General features: G+C 36.9%; 1 protein-coding gene and 2 long non-coding RNA genes across 3 annotated transcripts in view; 1 reads left to right on the forward strand and 2 right to left on the reverse strand.

The window, feature by feature from the left end:
• The window catches only part of LOC136280531 (uncharacterized), a 23,398-nt gene extending 16,790 nt beyond the window's left edge, over nucleotides 1-6,608 (reverse strand). Inside the window, exons 1-2 of the long non-coding RNA XR_010717278.1 lie at nucleotides 5,961-6,608; nucleotides 5,126-5,355 (exon numbers count right to left, since the gene is read on the reverse strand). This is a non-coding gene — a long non-coding RNA (uncharacterized lncRNA). The remainder of the gene's footprint in view (nucleotides 1-5,125; nucleotides 5,356-5,960) is intronic.
• A 285-nt stretch (nucleotides 6,609-6,893) lies between these two features.
• LOC136280532 (uncharacterized) lies at nucleotides 6,894-9,592 on the reverse strand. The gene is made up of 4 exons (XR_010717279.1): nucleotides 9,356-9,592; nucleotides 8,210-8,373; nucleotides 7,697-7,874; nucleotides 6,894-7,020 (listed from the first exon to the last, which is right to left on the reverse strand). It is a non-coding gene; the product is annotated as an uncharacterized lncRNA (long non-coding RNA).
• Nucleotides 9,593-15,007: 5,415 nt separating this feature from the next.
• Nucleotides 15,008-20,778, forward strand: LOC131775553 (quinone oxidoreductase 1). Its single transcript, XM_059091669.2, has 5 exons — nucleotides 15,008-15,209; nucleotides 16,259-16,457; nucleotides 17,694-17,909; nucleotides 19,033-19,212; nucleotides 19,834-20,778. Exons 1-5 carry the CDS (start codon nucleotides 15,117-15,119, stop codon nucleotides 20,133-20,135), a joined length of 990 nt encoding a protein of 329 aa, XP_058947652.2. The 5' UTR covers nucleotides 15,008-15,116; the 3' UTR covers nucleotides 20,136-20,778.
• The last annotated feature ends 504 nt before the right edge of the window (nucleotides 20,779-21,282 follow it).

The following is a 21,282-nucleotide window of genomic DNA, read 5'->3' on the forward strand; positions in this document are numbered from 1 at the left end:
TGACATTGCTGTTTAGGGTTTCAAACAAATTGTAATGATTTTATTGCTCATTCACTTGTTAGGTTTCTGAAGATGTCACCAATCCTGATTATGAGAGTAGAAGAAGTAGTTAGTGTCCTTCCAGACGGTTGGCTTCCTACGAAATTGACAGTGAGCATTGCAAGGATTGTCTCCTTCAGGTTTAGTTTCTTTTCAGAAAAGATTACCAAACAAATCAAGAAACCACATTCTTAAATTCATGAACAACAAGTTGGAGTCCTTCCTAGTCTTTGCCACTAGTTCAATACGTGTACCCCAGTTTTGGCTCAGTTTTGTCAAGATGAATTCCAACAATACAGAACCCATCCTTCTCACCCACAATTTCCTTTTGTATAACATTACAAAGGTCCATCCCAGACCAAGGTAAATTTTCCTCTTTAATTACAGCTTTGGGTGAGAAAATGGAATAGCCTTTTCTAGCCTTGTTTAGTTTCCACAGTAGGTATTGCTGTTTGGTGGATTTCAGCTTTTGCAGATAACAATGCAGTTTATTTTGTTTTAATGTTTATATTCTCATTTATTTATTTATTTTAAGTTGTAATTAAGGTAATATGCACTGTAATGTAATATACAATGTATGTATATCTTGTAATTTTATTTTCAGGGCTCATTTTAATTTGTATTTTATATTACTATATGTACTTTGTTATACTTACCCTATTTCAGAAGGCTCCCATTCAATTCAAGCTTGCTGCTGAACCCTTTGTACTTTACATTGCTAGACATATTTTGTATATTTAAATTATTCTTTGCAGGCACCCATTCAATCCACCTTGCCAGCTTGGATAAATGCTTCTAATAAATTAATATATATAAAAATTTTCACTTTCAACCTGTAAACATTATCAACTCAAAATTGTATTTAAAGAATCAGATTTGTTAAAATGTTAACCTTTTGTTGGCTTTGTTTTTTGTCATTATTAATTATACTATATATATATTTATAGATCCATTTCATAATGGAGACCCCAAGGAAGTTAGTTGGAACAACACTTTGAAGAGGTTAAACTGCTCTCCATGCAGGCCTTCAAGCACTGAAGCAAAGCAGAACCCTCAACAACAACAACAAAAAAAAGATAAAAAAAGAGAAGTTTGGAATAATCGAGCAACTTTTTAAACAACCCTTTGCCTCCCATAGAATTCCCATAGAAGTTTTTAATGTATTAAGGAAAGAATAATTTGACTTCACATTTGGTCTATGGTAGGCAGAGAATTTGACAGAAAAAAGAACTGTCATGCTTCTTTCTAATGTTCACCACCTTTAACAGTTGCAACTGAGGACAATGCCATGTGGTTAACACATGAAAATTACAGTGGTACAGGTAAGAGTATGTCTGTTTACCAGAAATGTCGCTGATCAGACAAGTGTTTAACCCCAACTCCATAGCATGAGTTGAATAGGAATATTCTAGGATGAGAAGCCCCAATATTCATATTGATTTACACATCTATTTAACTGCTATGTCTACAAACCGCAGGTTGACCATCCAACCTTCCAGATGACAATTATCAGAGACATTATTGTTTCTAACAAGAGTAACAAAAAAGTACCCTGAAACAAAATATTACAAACAATGTGTTTACACATCATTTGAATTTTCTTACTCTTGTATTTTTTTTTTATATATGCCATAACCAATCAAATCCTGTGGCAGCCTAGTTATTTTTAAGAAATATCTCTGAGTATTTCTTTTTAGGAAAGCATCCAGTGCTAATTTATAATACTTGATGTAATGCAAAGCAATTTTGAATATATGCATAGTTTTAAAAGCTTTATAAATATTTCTTATTACAATTATAAAATATTCTTGATAAATTCAACTTTAATTTTTTAAATGTTAATTCACTTTGATTCTGGCTATCTGCAGCCAGACACTTCTTTCAATGAAGCAGTTTCCAAAGCTCTCATTTTAATTGTAATTTGCCAAAAGATTGGCCATTATTTTCCCCTTTCTTGTTACTTACTAAGTTAAACGCAGAGTTCATAGGATGAGAAGTTGATAAATATTCACATGTGACAATTATTAGCTGCTTCACACCCAAGTAGACACATTTGTAACAAGTCATTTCCATGGGTCATGAACATGATCTTATTATGAAATCAGTGTTGGATTAACCACTGACAGTTCTCAAGACCTGTGAATTTATCATCTCATGAAATTTCTGGGCTTTGGCATACCTCTGTTAGGATTTCACTGAGTACTAATTGCCCATGAATTTAGCTATCCCAAAACATATATATTCATGGCACATAAAATAATGTTTGATCGTAATTCATGTGGTATGGAATTCATAATGGTGAGTTTCAAGGAAAGTCAATGTACAATTTAGAACTGATCTGACACTTGCATAATCTCAAATTACCATCACATTGTTGTAAATAAAGCAGCTAGGAGGTTAACATTTGCTTTATTGAATAAAAGTCACCTGTGATAACATCTGTAGCAGATTAAGATTGTTTGATACCTTATACTGAATGTTAGGATATGAATTTGGCGTTGTAGGAAGTGTTTGAGATTTCCAAAGAGGAATAGGAGTCAGACCATGTGAAACACATGCAGTATGTTAGTGGGGACAAATTTCTCATCCCTGTTGGACCTAACCATTCAAACAGTTAGAAATGTTAAAGGGAAATGGCTAAGAGCAAGTCACTGCGCCAAAAGGAAATGGTTAGAAGGTGCATTAACTTCAACAAAAATCTTTTGAAATAGCATGGAAGTGGTGAAAAACTGATTGAGCTTAATTGAAAAATTGAGGCCATGCTCAAAAAACTTGAACAAGCCAGTGCAGAATATGACTCATTTCTGGAATTTAGGGGACTATAGAAACAATTGAAGCTAACTGAAAAGGCCATTGAGAGGGCAAATGTATGCCTTGAAAACATTGAAATCATGATCAACAAAAGAGTAAAGGAACTGTTTCAGAGCCCTGTTGTGATTATGCAACCTTGCTAAAAAGTCAGCAAGCCGTCACAGTTCATTCTTGCACATGAGTGGAAATGAGAAATGCTCTTGTGTGACGGAGTTGAAAGTCAAAAAAAGGAAAGAGAGAAGCTCTTGGATGCAAGAAGAGGAGCCTATAAGCCTATAAGAGAACTATGAAGATTAAAGATTAAGATTGGCAGCACAGCTTGAGATGTCAAATGAGGATGGAGGAAATCCAGAGATCCACTTGGGAAATTTGAGAATACTGAAGTTGAAACTACCTATCATGATATTAAATTTAAAGGATCAGAAAATGCAGGCATTTGCAATAATCCAGATGACCTTTTACCTCAGCTAAATTTTAAGCTGCCACCCCGATTACATTGTCCAACACAATACATTTCAACATGAACCCTCAGTTGAGGATGAAATGACCACAGTTAACACAAAGCTCTAATTCTACACTCGGTTCAGAATGGTGAAATGACATGAAAGCAAATATCTTAATAGATTAGGGATCTTCTCTGTCCTACATCACTACACAGTTAGCCAAGGAGAAGAAAAGAAAATTAAACCACAACAGATACAAGCAATAAGTCAGGGTGACACAAAGGCAAAAGACGTTCTCAAAAGCGAACAAGTATGCAGCAAGCATTTTGTCTTTGGAGGGCCATCTCCTTACTTACATCTCCATTCGATTTTGGTAATGGACAAGAGATTGTTTCCCTTTGTTTACTGGCCAGGCAGGCATCAACTTTGGAAGACCATGCCCCAGTGTTTCCAGTATGCCTTTGGCAAGAAAACAACTGTTGTCATTGACAGTTTTGAGGTGTTCATTGAAAGGCCACCAAACTTCCTTGCCAGAGCAAACTTTTTCTAGTTAAAAACACCACAACACTATGATTCTTGTTGGAATAACCCCACAAGGAACAATTTCTTTTGTTTTGGAAGCCTAGGGAGGTCGTGTCTCTGACAAATTTGTAACTGAGAACTGTGGTTTCCTGGAAAAGCTTCTTCCAGGAGATATGGTGATGCTCAGACAGAAATTTACAATTCTGGAGGGTACACTGCCAACTGACTATCTGATATCTAATCATGAAAACTGCAATCGCCACACTCCAATGGTGGTTCCATTACAAATAGTTGTGTTGTGTATGATTGAAGATAAATTTAGAAACAAAGACACATGGAACTCTCCAGAAATGTGGATATTCCAATAAATATTTTTAATATACTATACCATTTGTTTAATTTTTAAAACTTGGATGCTACAGTGCAATACAAAAAATGGTGAACTGAAATATGCCTGAAATGTTACTGCGAACATTGCTTATTGCTTCTTCATCAAATTGTGTTATATCCAGAATACCCTAATAAGGTTAGTGCTAATTGAACAAGACCCACATGCCTTATTTTGGTGTTAAGGTGTTCACATACATTGTACTGTAAATAGTGAAATAATATTGCATCTGATGACTGAGGAATTCTCCATGAGGGTGTCAACAATATACCTCAAACCCTCATTCTTTAAAAAAAAAATGAAAAGCCTTATGTATTGCTCTTGAAAATAGCTTTCTAGGCCCTCTGCATAGTTCAAAAGCATGGGTATCCTAAGAAGAATATTCTTTTGCGATTCTGGATTTTTTTCACTCAAAGTACCCATAGAACAACGTATTTGAAAGAGGGCACTATAGAGATGGCACTTTATTTGCATGAAATTTCACACTTAAGATGAGCACCAACATGGCAGATTGTTAATTTGCATAACTGTATGACGTCAGCTGCAAACCAAGAATAGGACATACTTCCAACCATTATATTTGCTGGACAATCACCCCCACTCCCTTCAAGTCTGGGCCTTGCTGTCAGCAGTCTAGAGCAGGTCTGTTAAAGGTTACTTAAGTTTGATAGGAGGAAACTTTGTGCAGACAATCTTGCTGACCGTATTCGTAACCTTCTTCAGAAGTAATTGCTAGCCAGAAACAAAATTTGTCTTTTTACTCAAATAACCCCACTCTATCTTAATTAGCAATGAACAATGACTTTTTCATGCATTTCATTTTGGAAAGTATCCCAAGAATTTATTTAAACAAATCATGGCTGATAAATACTTGGTACCCCCCTCTAAAAACAATAGCAAAATCACTTGTTTATTGAGTTACCTTCAATGCTGCTCCTTTTAGAGTGCTTTCATGGTTAACTGATGATAGCCTTCCATGATTTAACTATTGAAAAACAGCTGTGTGAAGAAATTATGGTGAAGGTCCACTTTGCAGAATTGACACAACCATCAGCTCATCGGCAAAGCAGCAATCCTTTTGATTTAATATCACCATAGAATCAGTTGTTTTACCAACAGAGAAAAGAGCTCTTTCAACACAGTCCAAAATTTCTGTAAAGGAAACACAAAACATGTTAGGATATTGTCATCACATTGTCCATGGAGCTCATCAAGTTATGGTGTGAAAATATTTTCTAATATAAGGTAAAGCCCATTTACATCAGAAAAAAGATAAAAATCAAACCGTTTAAAAAGTGTTCTGCTAATGAAACATCTAACCTCTTCACATCCCTACCCCTGGATTAATGTGCCAAATCTGATTTTGGAAAAATCCCAACGACATATTCATGAAATACTCTACATCCATAGATTAGCCTACATGCGTTTTGTCTTGGAATTATCCCTAAATACTGCAAAGAGACCATCACATACACAACCAGCACTGTTAAGGTATAGAGAAAATCTTTCATTCCAAGATCCTTTTTACAAATTCTCCTTAAACTTAAGTTATCTGACATCCTACATGTGTTTTGTAAAAGAATTATCCCTACATGTAAATACTGCAAATTAAGCATTACAAACATTCAGACACCAGTAGGGTACTGCATAGAGAAGGAGAGGAGATCTTTTTTCACAAAATCTCCATAAATTTCAGTCACCTGACAACCAATTGTTTAGGTTCATAATTACTTAATCAAGGGCACAAAAAGGCTTACCTATGAAGCAGTCTCTCCTTGCTCCCCATTGTCTATTGTCAGTTCACCATTGAATACAATTTTAACATGGTCATTTGCACCTCCTTGCTGATTTTATTGAGTCTGTTAAACATCTTTCCACATGTGCCTCTGTCTGATGTTCATTCTGACTGGTTCTTTAAGACTCACATTGTTGAGCAACCCATGGAAGATATCCTGGATCCTTTCCTTAGTCTTGGGCTGAGTAACCTGTAGGGTTGGATCTATGATGCAAACTTCTCTTCCTTCATCCACACAATCTGAATTTTGTTCCTTTCCATCACTTGGTATATTGTTCACCTGAATGAAACATCTTTCCACATGTGCCTCTGTCTGATGTTCATTCTGACTGGTTCTTTAAGACTCACATTGTTGAGCAACCCATGGAAGATATCCTGGATCCTTTCCTTAGTCTTGGGCTGAGTAACCTGTAGGGTTGGATCTATGATGCAAACTTCTCTTCCTTCATCCACACAATCTGAATTTTGTTCCTTTCCATCACTTGGTATATTGTTCACCTGAATATAACAGCATGCATCTGCTTGTTCTGCTATGGTAATTACAGGAAAAAAGAGAAAGTATTATGTGGGACACTCCAGATCATTGTTGCCAAGGATGATCTCAACTGTATGTAATACTGAATCTTTACTTGCAGGGTCTGTCCTGGACACCTGTTCCTTATCATTTTTCTGTGTTTTGCCATCATTTCAACCAGGATGATCTTCCCACTCATTGTAACTTTTTTAAACACGATTGGTAACTCAGAGAACAAAAAGTCACTTTACAGGCAACAAAAACATATTGAACTGGTTGTACAATTTACTTATATCTTCTCTATGTTTTTCAACCCCCCTGTTGTGCCAGGTGAATTCATCACTTCCGTCTGGTCAGGGAAGAGCAGAATAAAGTCTTAACCTTCATGTATCCTTTTTCATGATAAGTGTGTTTTGTTAGAGCTTCATTGTGAATCACATCAGCAGTGCCTGTTGACTTTTCATTCACAGGTAACATTTTTCCTTGGCATCACTTCAGGTTCAAGCTCCTGAACAAGCAATTAAAATATGGTAATGAATATTGGTGCATCTTTGTAGGTATAAACAACTTCACAAAAGAAATGTCCAGAGACAAGCTTAGCCCTTACATTCTAAAATCTGTTGCTTAATTTCCATCCACACTGTTCTCTACACATTTCTTTCTTTTCTGTGTGATGCAGGTGTGATATTATAAGGAGAAATTACATGTAGATGCTGACACTTTTAGGGGTTAAAGGAACTGCACATACCAGAAAGTGATAAGGCAAAAAATAAATGTACTGTAGGTTAGTTCATTGTCTGTATATTTTCAATACATATGACAGGAAACATTCAGAGCAATTTAAATGTTTCTTCACTCTAACTTGTTCACTCTTCTCTATTGTTTGAATGTGTGCAACTGTTCTAATAACTTGCGACAAACAACAGAAACAAAAAATCAGCATGGATGCCATGTTATTTCTTAAGTGAATAAATGCATTCTGATGATGATTTCCTTTAAATCACAAGTTGTCAAAAAGAACCCAAGAATCAAAAGGAGCTGCTTCTACAGAGATCTTTCACATCACAGACAATCTTATCACAATTCACTAATGCTACAAATCCCTTCAATCAGCCACTCTTTTGTTCACCTAATAACATACATTTCAAATAATTGTCATTGTTGTTGGCTATATTGGCACCTACCTTTGGTGTTTGTTACGCAAGATCTCCTGGTTCAGTACTGTTATTATTCCAGTTGCTGTAGACTGTTATTGTGATCTTTGAGGTATTGATATTTTAAAGATTCATTCTGATGTTCAGTGATATTTTTGGTGTTGATATTGACCATAAACCTGTGCTGTCTGAATGCCCACATTCATCACTAAAATGGCAAAGAGCAAAGATCACATGTCGGCATATCTGATCACTACATTATGCTTATTAATTGAAGCAATTCCTTTACCCTTACCTAAAAAAATTAATAATGAAATAATTCAGAGTTTCCTGCTCAAGAAATATATGCATAGTAATAATGTTATACATGCACACCGGAGAAAATGGTTGGAACAGAGGAATTAGGAGTTATGATTTTTCTCTTCCTCTCCCTATCCTTAGTTGACGCATATCACTCTTGAGTTCTTCAATTAAATCTGTGATGTCAAACCATGTTACTATCAGCAGTGCTAAGCCATGTAAACAGAGTGAAATAATCATTACCTTTGCCATCTTGAGGCTATTGTCCTGTAGGGATCCTTTGATGTTGATTTGGCAACAGCATTAAGCAAAATCAAAACCTCCATTTTTAGTCTTCCTCAGCCACCTCTCCCACCAGTGGTGCTGACAGAGAAAGTCACATATGTATGGTCTCCATTTGTAGTACACTGGATTTGAGAAAACATACAAAGGTGCCATTTATTTAGAATTTGTGTGACATTTCCTTTGATTTTGACATCCAATGGAAGAAAACATTTATCACATATTTACTAGCTTTTTGCCTCAAATATACAGCATTTACCATAGAGGCCATATTTCAGCAATCTCCAGGATTTCTAATATCTTGCAGCTGTTTTTATTATTCAAGTTGGTGCAGAACAGCATGATAGCAGCCAAGAATTGTTGGCATAATGGTGTATTACAAGTCTTGCCAAAGGGCAAAGGGAACTGCATTTACCTAACCAGTTAGAGTAAGACTTTGTCATGCAAAAGACCTTCCAGAATACCTAATGCATATTAGCATCAACAGTTTTCTTTCAGTAATTTTTCATATGCCTTTCATTAATTTCTTATACACTTTGCTCTGAGAAATTAATGAAGAAAAAAAGAGTGAACCAGTTTATGTTCCCAAAACATTTTCAGCACCATGTTTTTGGCTTGTTTGATTTGCTTCCAGTTACTAACCAGTCATGGGTTATGCCATTATTAGTCAGTCACACGTCACACAAGCTCTTTTTGTGTAAGTGGATGTTGTTGTCCTGAATCCCACAATGAACAGTGTGAGTGTTGTCAATGTCAGCCCAAACTGTGTTGTCAGAATAAAATTATGATTGAATGTCAAAACCTTTCTGTCGTGCTTATCTACAACATGGGTTTTTTGTTCCCTAAATCTCCATTCCTACCCCTCCCCACTTCTTCCCCAAGCTGATTCTTAAAAACCCAGCTACTTTTTTCATTTCCTTGTCTACTTGAAAAATTATTGACAGCCCTGCAAGGGGGTAATGCTCCAATCACCAACTGGACTCCAACCCAGCACAAATGCTAGCTATGATGAGTTGACATCTATGCCAAAATAACAAGTAAAAATATTGAATTAAAATATATCTATTAAATTTCCTTTATCCAAAAAATTAAATGCATGCTACATACATGTTACTGAGGTGGCTCTGTAACAACCTTGGGCTCGGTTGCGTATGACAACTGTCTTTCCTATCACATTGACAATCTGCTAGGTCTGCTACTCAGTTCTGTTAGCTGTTTCGTTCGATCGTTGAATTGCACGGTAAAAGATCCGATGCACTTTTTTTCTACTAAAATAAAACTATGGTGTTGATTTCTAAACACATTCAGAGTTGGAAGGAAGCGAAAGCATCGCTAAATACAGTAGAATCCTGGTTGGCTCAAACATTCCGCCATGCAGCTCCGCCATCTTAAATCAAGTTGGTCAGTCACGCTTAAGCATGCGCACTGGGTTCTTATTAACGCGGCAAATCAATAACATTTCTATTACTTTGTAATCACTCGAATGATTACAGACCGAATTGGACGACATGAACTATTGTTTGCATTGCTTAATCAACACGAAGTAGAGCGTGTTGTTGTAATAACCAACAATCACAACTTGTTTTGGCCTCGTGCTGTTGAGACTGATGCGTTTCCTGCGAGTTTTGATTAATCTAAGGGACTTACCTCTGGTCGAAGACAATTTCCTGAAGGATATGTTTTTTCCTCTCGCGCGCTTAATGAGCGAGTTGACAGCACGCAAATATTACGCCTTGCAAGAGAAGAAAGCCTTATTCATTGTAATTCTTAAAAAAAATAACACCTTCACAAGGTCATGACATTTTGAGTTCCTTTTTAACCAGGTTTGCTCTGTCCTTCTCTTAACTTGCTCTTTATTTCGCTCTTTACTTCTGGTCATAGCGTTGATCTCTGTCCATTGCGTTGTAGAATCTAAAGAAATTCAGTGAATGGAATTTTCAATGGCTCCCTCGAGTTCAGAGAAATTGCCTCATTCCAGGTCAGTTTTACGGCTGAAGAAATCAAAGATTTTAAGGCATCATTAAAGGGAACAAACATTTTAATTATCATAACTTATTAACCTTTTTTAACATTCATTTCATTTTACTTACAGTGAATTTCCTTGCCATTTAAAAGCGAACAGAGAAGAGAAACCTGTGTAGATTATTAATTAAAGTGTCTGACAGTCAAAAGATTGACGATTACTCCCAATTATGTACGAAAACAGACCTTTCCGTGGGCTGTAATTGAAAACATCTCACGGAGAGTTCATGCGGTGACTGAATGTTGGAATGCTAAATACAAAAAAATCGGACATAGTTAATTTTTGTCTCTTACCTCATAGGGGTGTGATTTCAAGATCTTGCGAGTTATTCCAAATCTGTTTTAGTCGATCGTTCTCTGTGGAAAATAACACACCATGGCAAACTCATTTGGCTAGAATTTGCAGCAACTGTGGATAATTTTCCTTTTTTCTGTTCCTTTCTCGGCAGTTTTCCTCAGGGGAAGTGTGTGCGTACAATTAAGTACTTTTCCTTCATTTGCTCTCTGGCTGTCCTTTAAGAAATTCACGGAAAACAATGTGAAATAAGGAAAAACACTCTCCTCTATCCTTATTATGTACAATGGGAACCTGTTCAGAAAAGTACCGAAGCTGAGATAAGATCCGCACACGAACGAATTCGCGGACACGAATTTCACTCTATTCTTGAACAGTCCACCGACGATACACTCAGTCTTGGTCAGGTTTAAAATGAAAATGTCGTTTCCTCAAGAGTCGGTTCAACGGCTAAAAAAAGAACAAATGTTGCAGATACAATATAATATAAAAGCCCAAGGTATAAAAATCCATAAGCAAAACATACAAACCTCATCTGCGTTTACGTATAAGTAGAAACGGCAAAACTTGAACTTGGACGCTAACTGAACTAAAACTAACCGATCAAGGTACAAAATGCGCATAATGAAGGATGTTTAAGTGTATAAGAGTCCCTTGTGACCTAACGCTTGGTAGTTCGTGCATACAACGAAAACAAAGAAAAATAAACTACCAAGTAATGCTAATGCACATACCGCAGTAACAACCAAGCTGAGATAAGATCGTGTGTATCGACTACCTTGCTCAAACTGTTGTTATTTAAATTGAGGCCAGGAAATGTGCGTGCAATTCGTGCATAGACATCCTTCACTGACGAATTATACCACTATTTAGGGAAGTTTTCAGTCACATCAAAATTAAAGAGGCCGTTTAGACTTGATCCTGTTCTCAGTTGTTAACCGCTGTAAATTGACAAGATGGGGTTTCTTTGGATCTAGTTTTTTGATATCATCATTTTTGGTAAAATCGTTCAAATGGAATAAAAGTTCAATCACCAACACGTGTATATCAACAATCGCCTTGCAAACTATAAAAGCTCCCACACTTGATAAGTCATCAGGTTTCCTTAGTAGGTAACATTAGGTTATTCAGATGTTGACTTTTTTCTCTGTTTTTGGCTCCGAGCTTATTAAGACTCTTAAAGCGTAGCAGTGACATGCTGATAAGGACTGTAAAGATGATTACTGAACTGGTGTGGTAGGCGCAATGAAACGATGTGGAATAAAAGTTCAATCACCAACACGTGTATATCAACAATCGCCTTGCAAACTATAAAAGCTCCCACACTTGATAAGTCATCAGGTTTCCTTAGCAGGTAACATTCAAATTATTTAAAATAACTGAATTATTTGACTGGCTTAGGTTATTCAGATGTTGACTTTTTTCTCTGTTTTTGGCTCCGAGCTTATTAAGACTCTTAAAGCGTAGCAGTGACATGCTGATAAGGACTGTAAAGATGATTACTGAACTGGTGTGGTAGACGCAATGAAACGATGTGGCAAAGCGCGCGCTCGCACACTGTTTTGAGTTTGTAAACTTTACCAAGTGGCGGATACGATTATCACGTGGGCTAATTGGAGTTTGCGGTTGAACAGTCGTATTTTGTGGATTTTTGTGTCTGTTATGCCATTTAAGTGGTGGTTTTTGTGGTCCACTAACGAGCCACATAAACAGGGCATTACTAGGTTAATTTATGATATGTCCTGTGAATTGCCACGATGTCCATGTCAAAAGCGTCATGTGAGGAAACAGAATAAGAAATTAAAGTCAGTTATTTGGAGCTCGTTAATGAAATAAAGAAGCAGATTGATTACAGAGCTGCTCAATCAAGAAAGAGTTCGGGTTTTTAGTCAATTACACTCAATTTCCCGCCATAACAATCAGCTGATCAATGACGTCAGCACTAGATTGCTTCATTACCCTCTATGACACCATAATCACTTCTCGCTTTGGTTTCCGTCAGCAAGGAAGCAGATTCATTCGGAGATGTGAGCTTCAATTTGGGAAGCTAAGTTAAAAAAATAACGTAATAAGTTGAGCACATGACGAATAAGGTCCAAACATGTTGTTATGACAGTGGGCGAAGGCTCCGATGCGAGCCATGATGAAGACGAAAAATGGACCTCGGAAAAATTATTTCATAGCGTCATGCATCGGTTATGCTGTCGGCCTGAGGAATATTTGGCGTTTTACGTATCTTTGTTACAGGAACGGTGGAGTTAACTTCCTTAAGAGTAGATATCTATCACAGTCCTTTTTTAGGAGTGTAGGTTGACAAGAACACACTTTTTAGAGTTGCAAAATTCTTGCAACTCAAAGTTAACGGCTATCGGTTAAAATTTCGTTCATTTTACGGCTGACGGTCAATTTCTTTGCGTTGCAATCAAAATTAACATGTTTAAACTTTGGCATTTTTTACCCCTACCAGCTATTTTTTGTCTAATTTTGCCGTTTACAGCTAACGGTTACTGGACCCATTGTCACCCTCAAAGAGGAATTGGTTTGTTTGAAAACACTTTTCAAAAATGCATTTAAAGCTGAGCAAATAACAAGCGCTTTTCAAAACAGGTTGGGATACACTTGCAAAGAAACAAAGCAGACCACGTAAGTACCGAATATTCCATGCTTAATGTTTACCAAATGAGAAAAGATGAGAGATGCGAAATGGTGCCCATAGAGGAGAAGATAGGCTGTTTGAGTCATAATTATAGCTCAAGTTTGGTTTTATGAGGTAAGGGAACTTTCGCTCAGTAAAGTGAGAGCAAAAAAAAAAAAAGAAAGACGAAGGCTGGTTAGTTTGACCGCCCTCACCTTCTTCATTCAATGGTTACCAACCTATTAGCTTTGCGGGAGAATAAGGCCAATTGGTTTTCCAACTTGCGAACTCGCCTAATGTTCCTGAGCGTTGGCAAAGTTAAGGAATTCTGCACCAGTTCCTCAGTTTTTAATTTATAGTTTCTCTCAGTAGTAAGATAGTTAAGAGCGCAAGCATGGAGAATCCTCCAGCAGCTTCTAAAACCAAATAAGATGGGCTTCTCTGTTGTTTACAGTTGGTTAACGCCAAAACTAACGTGTGATGCACCGTGGATTTTACAGAAAGGCGAGACAGTGATTCGTGAATTTTATGATCCAGTGTAAGGCGTGGTCTGCCCCTGAAATATACGTGACCTGTGAGTTTTTTATGTTCATTTCTTGAAAACCTCATGATTTCCTCCTAACCTCGCACGTAAGAAGAGAGCTTTGAAGTTTTCCCCTATTAAATGACACATGCTGTTTAAAGTACATGTGACGCGTGAACTTTTCCAAAATGGATCCGGAGCCCCTGTCCCCCTCCCTCTCCCTGGGCTACCCTCATGTTTAAGTACCACTTATCATCTAGTTAGCGCATTATAGGAATATTACGATAACCATGGTAACTGCTCTCTCTCGCTCCCTTCAAATAGCAGAGGAAATAAGACCCAAGAAATAAGACATTGCATTTTTAAAGGTCCAGATCCTTCTAGCTCATTATTTGCTGGTCAAAAAAACGCACTTTCTTGTTATAACACAAGCTTAACGTTCTCCGCACAACAATCGGTCACGCGCGCCTTGCAAAAAACTATTTGAATTTATCGTTCATTGCGCATCCAGGGCAAACGTAAAATTTCGGATAAATATCAATAGTCCCGTCAAAGCTTGATCACTAGTGCTAATTAATATATTGCTGCACATCATTAGGATGTTCTACACCTATTTCGAGCTCGGTTGCTCGGGAACAAATATTGATCCGTCCTAGTAGTAGTCCCACTTGAGTAGTACCAGCACTTCAGTATATTTATCACTTTAGTGGTACCAGCAAAATTTATAATCGAACCTAAGCGTTCCGTAACTGCTTACAAGACATGGGACACCGACCTCCAATGTAACATCTTTGGTCACCCTTCCGTCACGACCAACACTGAAAAAAGCAACATGACTTCGAACTATTGTCTTAAAATGGTTAAAAAATTAATTAAATAATTGCCTAAATTTCATGTTAGTTGTCGCGGCTAGCGAAATACGAAATGACTCAAAGGTAGTCCATTAGGGTAGTCCTTGGACTTGGGTCAGTGTTTTGCCCATCACCCCTGTAATCATCTCATTAGCGAGTGATTAGCAAGATCGCACGAGTACGATTTGTTAACTTCAGGTATACAGACAGAATTTGACAACACGAAGTCGTAATACTGATTGATAAAATGTATGGAAAAATACGAGAAACAAACCAGGCAATGGTTATAATTTTTCATTTAAAGCCAAAGGAACAGCTTAATAAGAGGACGAAACGCACAAAATCAAATTCTAACTTGTGAATGCGTTACATTTCTGCCAACGTGTTCGAGCTTTCGCCTAGAAATATGATGTCACCAAAAAACTGTCACGCAAGGGATGGAGGTTACAGGACGGCGAAATCTTTGTTTTGGTGTAGATTGACAAGAGTGTGTTCGAAGCCCAAACAATTGTTGCAAAGCTGTCCATATTTTCTCCAGAACGATGTCTATGAAAGCTCTGATTGTTGAAGAGTTCGGCGACTCGTCGAAACTAAAGTATAGTGAGGTTCCCAAGCCAGAACCCGCAGAAGGAGAGGTAAATAAACTAGTCTATTTTACATTTCTCCCTCTTAAGAACTGTCTCGGTCTTTGCCTCTTTCATGTGGGGCAGTGCTGAATCATATTGGCGGTTTCAATTTTTAATGATCGTGTAATTTAAGCCAAAATAGTGGATATTTTAAGGGGACAATTGTCATTATTAACCTGACTGTATTGAGATTCTCGTAAAGCAAAACATGTGAAGATAAGCTATAGGCGCCATTGGCAAAATGGTGGTGATGACTGTACAAGTTTATTGTTCATGACCGCGCTACGTAAAAGGCTGCGACTGCAAACTGCCCGGTTCACCCATCGTATTCTCTCGAATAACACAACACGTTTTACCGATCTAATAGGCACTCTCCCTCAGATAAGCGCCCGTCCCCATGGCCTTAAATGTCAAATGCCCTCCTCCCCCCCCATACTCCATCACTTTCTTGAATATTAAGGATACAAAAAAAAAACCTCTTTCTGTTGCCACTTGATTTTTTGACTTAATTGATGAGTCCCAATTACAGCCGAATTATAAAAGTATCCCTTTTCATTAAGAGCTTGCTATTTTATAAACATCTTTATATTAGCAATTTTTTTTTTAACTTATTCAAGGAAATACAGTAATAGTGTAATCCCACAAGAAGTTTTATTGAAAATAGTTGAAATACTTTTTAAAACCAAAAACTTTTAATGAAGAGGGAAAATGCAGATAATTAATTCTTCAATTTGTAAGAGCTAGAGAACAAGATACCATACAATAAACATTTGAAGTGTTTCTGTATTCCTTTATCTTGCTGCAGTGAAAACAGCGAAAGTTAAGATTACTACTTCTTCTCCCCTCAATGCCTATTAAACACAGACCAGCTAAGGACCTTTGGACATGTTTGTGAGAAAAAAATTGCAATAAAGTGGTCAAATTTAACAACATTGGGTATTTAACATCTTCAACTAGAGGTTCGATTTTTTTTTGCTTGAAGTCTCATTATGTATGAAATCAATTATGAAATAAATTTGAGTACCTCTGGGTTAAAATTTATGTTATGTTTTCTTTAGGTTTTGGTAAAAAATGAGATTTGTGGCTTGAATTACCTTGATGTCTTGGTAAGGAATGGGGCTTTGCCTCTCAAAGCTGTAGGATCAGGGTTTCCTTTGACAATGGGAGTGGAGGCTGCTGGAACAGTGGAAAAAATTGGTGTTAATGTCACTAGTGTGACTAAAGGAGAGAGAGTAGCATATGCAGTCGTTGGATCTGGTAAATGAATGATTTATTTTTTAGATGCTATGGTATGTCCCTGGTTGACCACTTCTGTCACAAATCACCTCTTATAAGCAACAAGTTCTCAAAAATATCAAACTTTAGAATATGAAATACCACAGGGCACCTACTACTTGTAGGTGACAGCACTCACTTCAGTAATATAATGTTATAATGTTGACTAACTGTAATTACTGAAGCTTATTTTTATATATTTTCATTTATTTCCTTATGGGGACTCAGATTTTTTCTTTGTCCCTCACTCATGACAAGAAGAAAAAATCTTTCTGTATTTCTTTACCGAGATAAAAACTTACCATCTTTCTTAATCTTATTTAAATCATTAACCTCAATATGGGTGTCAATTGAATGACAAGACTCTTTAAAAAAATGTGTAAGCTAATAATAGAGCTTGCCTTTTTAGCAATAACTTTGGCATATTCATACCAGTATATGCCAGAATACTTAAGTTATGAATCTTCCACTCTCCTGGACATTTACCTGAATGAATCTCCTATATATGTCTATTTATGGAGGGTACATCAAGAAAATTTCCATTGAGAAATTATCATGTTTATCATTAAAGGATTGTTGATTTTATAATGAATTTGTGTTCATTTTGTCTCAGGTGCTTTCAATGTAGCTACTTTTAATTTTGTGTGGTGATGTTAGGTGGATTGTTTAAACAAAGTTTAGCTGTTGTTAAACAAAACGGCATTCTAAAGTATCTTGAATTTAGCTGAATCTTTTATCTAGACATTTATTTTTGTGAGCAGTATCAAGGGAGCAGGAATGCAGCTAGTCAGCAGTTGAAGGACATTTATTTGATGAAGACAATCTGCTTATAGAAAATATGTAAGACCCACTGCCTGTATAAAAACCATGCTTTAGGCCTGTTAAGTTTACAAAGTCAATTCACAAATTTAAGGTATGATTTGAGAGGTTGTGGATTTAATCCAAAATTATATTTCTCCAGAATAGATAGATTACAAAAAAGATATCTAAATGACATTGAAGGCTGAAAATACATGATAATTGGCTCTCTTGGATGAATGACTTCTAAAGTGCCTCAAGTGAAAATGTATAGAAAGATCAAAATTTTTGAAAAGTTGTGGCTCAACCAGTGACTAATCCTAGATTATTTATGCTAACTGTTAGGGAGTCCAACTTGAATTTTGAGTCGATAACATGGGCTGATACCATAAATAGTTTCTAAATAATTTTAATCACCAGGAGCACATGCTGAGTATGCAAAAGTGTCAGCATCAAGACTGGTAAAAGTTCCAGAGGAGATTAGTTTTGAGCAAGCTGCTACATCAATGGTTCAGGGGATGACTGCACACTACCTTGTGCATACAACTGGCAGAGTGAAGCCTGGTGACAAGGTGCTGATACATGCTATCTCTGGAGGGACTGGGTCTCTTGTGTGTCAAGTGGCAAAGAATGCAGGTAACAAAAGTATATGGTTTTCAGTTTGGAGATATCCAGTGGAATCTTTTTTAAGGGATGCTTTCAGGACTAGTGTAAATGTAACCAAGGAAGGCATCCCCCCCAAAATAGCAGTGTCACACCCTAGAACTCTTCAAGATAAGCTCTCTGAAAGTAATTTGTATATAAACATGATTTTGAATTGAGGAGCTGGGCAATGTAGGCAGTAGTTAAAGCCTCAAAGACAGTATGTAGCCTATTAGCTGCATAATTAGACTACTTGTTTTAACGATTAAGTTTGCGGTTAAAAGAAAGGTTGGGAATAGTAAGTGACACACCAAAGGAGGAGTGTGGATGCTAGTAGGAAGGGATAGAATCATGGAAAGTAAAATTTATTGACTTACTATAATTTTGTTGGCAATTAGTTTGCTTCCAATAGACCTCTTTAATACATACCACATGAAAAGTGCTTTTTGCACCTACTGATCGGCTAGTTTGGAAGTGAAGAGCAAAAAATATTCAGCTGCGAGCAGCCAATGAGACAAGATTGCGCATCAAGAGTTTCTCATCAATTAGCCACCTCCACTTTGGTGGATAATTGTTGATAAGCTTCTATGTTTTGTTTACCCATTTCAGGTCATGTGACAATACTCAAGAGAACTGTTTCTTTCAAATTTCCTCTTATTCATTTACTTATGTTAGCATAATTTACAAAAGATAAAGCTGGAAAATCCTTTGAGACCTGAAATGGGTAAGCAAAACATACAAGCTAAAGAGGTCTATTCCACTCTCCATTTCTGGGAGGTTTCTATTATTTATTTTACAACTGCATGAAATATCCCATTTCTGTTATCAATTACTGCAACCCAAATCTCTATTTAGCAACCTGTGTAGGCCATCACCATATCATTCTCATCATTTGCTTCCCACACTTCCCACAGCCAACCTTCTTTTTTGGGTGCAGTCAGTGCTTCAAGTTGAAACAAATAAGGTCAATGAGGGGCTGAAAAGTTTTTTCCAATTTCCTTTTACTTGTGCTTGGACTGCTCTTAATCTTGCCAAGTTGATCATGTAATTATCTAGTCAATTCAGTTGAGATTTATAGATGAAACTCCTTCAAGCCCATAATTTCAACATTTATCAGGAGCATTTGTGATTGGAACAACCAGCACTGAGGCCAAAGCAGCAAAGGCAAGGAAAACTGGTGCTGATGAGGTCATCCTTTACTCACAGAAAGATTTTGCCGAAGAGGTCAACAGGATCACTGATGGAGAAGGGGTGAATGTTATTTATGATGGTATTGGAAAAAAAACCTTTGAAAAAGGTATGATGTGGATCAAATATCAAAAAGGACATTTATAACTTTTGCTTCAAGTTTAATAATAATCTGACCTGTCTCAAGCTAAATTAGTACAATGGAATGATCCATTACTTATTACTTAATGAGCTAAATTATACACCCATATTTATTACTACTTACTCATGATGTACGGGACAGGTGCCAAAAAAAAATTTAAACCATTTCGTATATTTAATCCATGAAATCAAGAAGGCAGGAATCATTGCGATCATCTAAATTCAAAGGTTAATGTTTAACCCTTTAACTCCCAGACCAAATTTGCAATTCTCCTTAATGTCAACAATACGACACTTGTAATGTTAGTTTAGAGAATTTATTATTGTATCAACTAATTATCCCCAAATTGATATTTTTCTTTATTCTCATCACTTATCTGCTTGATATTGTAAGGAGAAATTCTGTCTTGGTCACTCATGGGAGTTTAAGGGTTAAAGGGAACGGATTGTTAAAGTTACAGGTCATTGAAGTCCCCTTGAAACTGCCTTTCGTGAGATTTACAAAAAATGAAAACTTCCATTTCATGTTTCACGTAGAAATGTTTAAAACCTGTCCGCACTAATACTTATCTTTTCTGTTCCACTGTAGACTTCGAGTGTTTAGCTGTCCAAGGAATCGTGGTGTCTTTTGGAGTAGTTTCCGGGACTCCTCCTCCGTTAGATCTTAACACACTCGCCAAAGGTTCCTTCTCCGTCTGCCGACCTTCGTTGTTTCACCACATCAAAAAGGAAGAGGATTTGAAGTGGCGTAGCTCTGAAGTGTTGAACTGGATCAAGAAAGGCGAAGTGAAGTTTGGTGACTTTACTGTATTACCACTGTCTGAGGGAAAGAAAGCTTACGAGTTGTTGGAAAGTGGAAAATCTACAGGAAAAGTCTTGATGAAGCCATGAGCTGAACTGAAAGATTTAAGCGGTTAATCGCAATAAAACTCAGTTTTAGTTGATCCTAGGATAAAAACATACAAAATGCTAACGAATCTCTTTATCAATATGTGTGTTTTCGTGTTCCTTCGCAAACAAGCTGGAGATTGTACAATCAGCATGGTACAAGTTAAATGCGCAGGGATTTCTTTTAGTGTTCTTTGGAGATTTTATCTTAGAACAAAATGGATGTTTACGTTTTCTAAGTTATGCAAAAGCTAGACAGTTTGGCTTTTAGACCAGTGTTTGTTATACTCTTTACTCCATTTTCTGTACGTTTAACATCTTGTAACACTCGTTGTATCTTGCACCAAGAAAAGAAAAGCTGGCTTTTAATTACATAATATGGGTTAACCCTTTACACCCCAACATTGGTCTGCATAATCTCCCTACTGTTCTCCATACATTTCCCATAGTTTTGGCAAGGAGAATTTGCGGAATGATTCAGAACTTCTTCAGATGGTAACCATTTCCTGTATTCTCGTGACCTTGATGTTTGATGTAGGGGTGATTCTGTGAGAAAAAATTGTTAGTACCACAAAAACGCCGAAAAAAACGAGGGAAGTATCCAGCCATCTTAACCAAATAAACTTGGTCAATAAATGATTATAACATAGCAAAAAGATTCCACTTTATTTTCAAAAATGATTTGTTTATTTCGAGGTCCGGGAAAGAAAGGCAACTGTGTTTGTAGCAAGTTTGTAGCATTAGATCAACAGGAGTCGTTTATGATTTTCTTAGCTTCGACAGTCTTTCCCACGATCTGCCGCTTTTTACGCCGACATTGTCCAAAAGTTACGGACTTAGTAAGTCCGCTCCGCGCGGACAAGATTTGCTTGCGCAAAATCTTAGCGTGCAACACTGAGTAGAAACGATTTCGCCCGCCCAGGCAGCTAATCAGAACACAGTATTCACTGCCAGCGATATTTAACAATTAACTTATTGTCTACTTTTGACCACGGAAACCGAGCTGAGATAGGACGCAGAAATCGTTGGACAGATACTCCAAAAGATATATAAACAAGGGTTTCTCACACTTCAATTACTTTTATAACATAGCTAGTAAATTTGTCCAATCAAATTCAATTGCGCGAGCGTGCTTCATATTCCTATTGTG

The sequence above is a fragment of the Pocillopora verrucosa genome, chromosome 4 (genome assembly GCF_036669915.1).
Source record: "Pocillopora verrucosa isolate sample1 chromosome 4, ASM3666991v2, whole genome shotgun sequence".
Taxonomy (NCBI): Eukaryota; Metazoa; Cnidaria; class Anthozoa; order Scleractinia; family Pocilloporidae; genus Pocillopora; species Pocillopora verrucosa.

Coding starts and splice junctions, on each gene's coding strand:
- LOC131775553 (XM_059091669.2), top strand. CDS start 15,117: ATGTCTATGAAAGCTCTGATTGTTGAAGAGTTCGGCGACTCGTCGAAA. Junction 15,210..16,258: donor CAGAACCCGCAGAAGGAGAG/GTAAATAAACTA, acceptor TGTTTTCTTTAG/GTTTTGGTAAAAAATGAGAT. Junction 16,458..17,693: donor ATATGCAGTCGTTGGATCTG/GTAAATGAATGA, acceptor TTTAATCACCAG/GAGCACATGCTGAGTATGCA.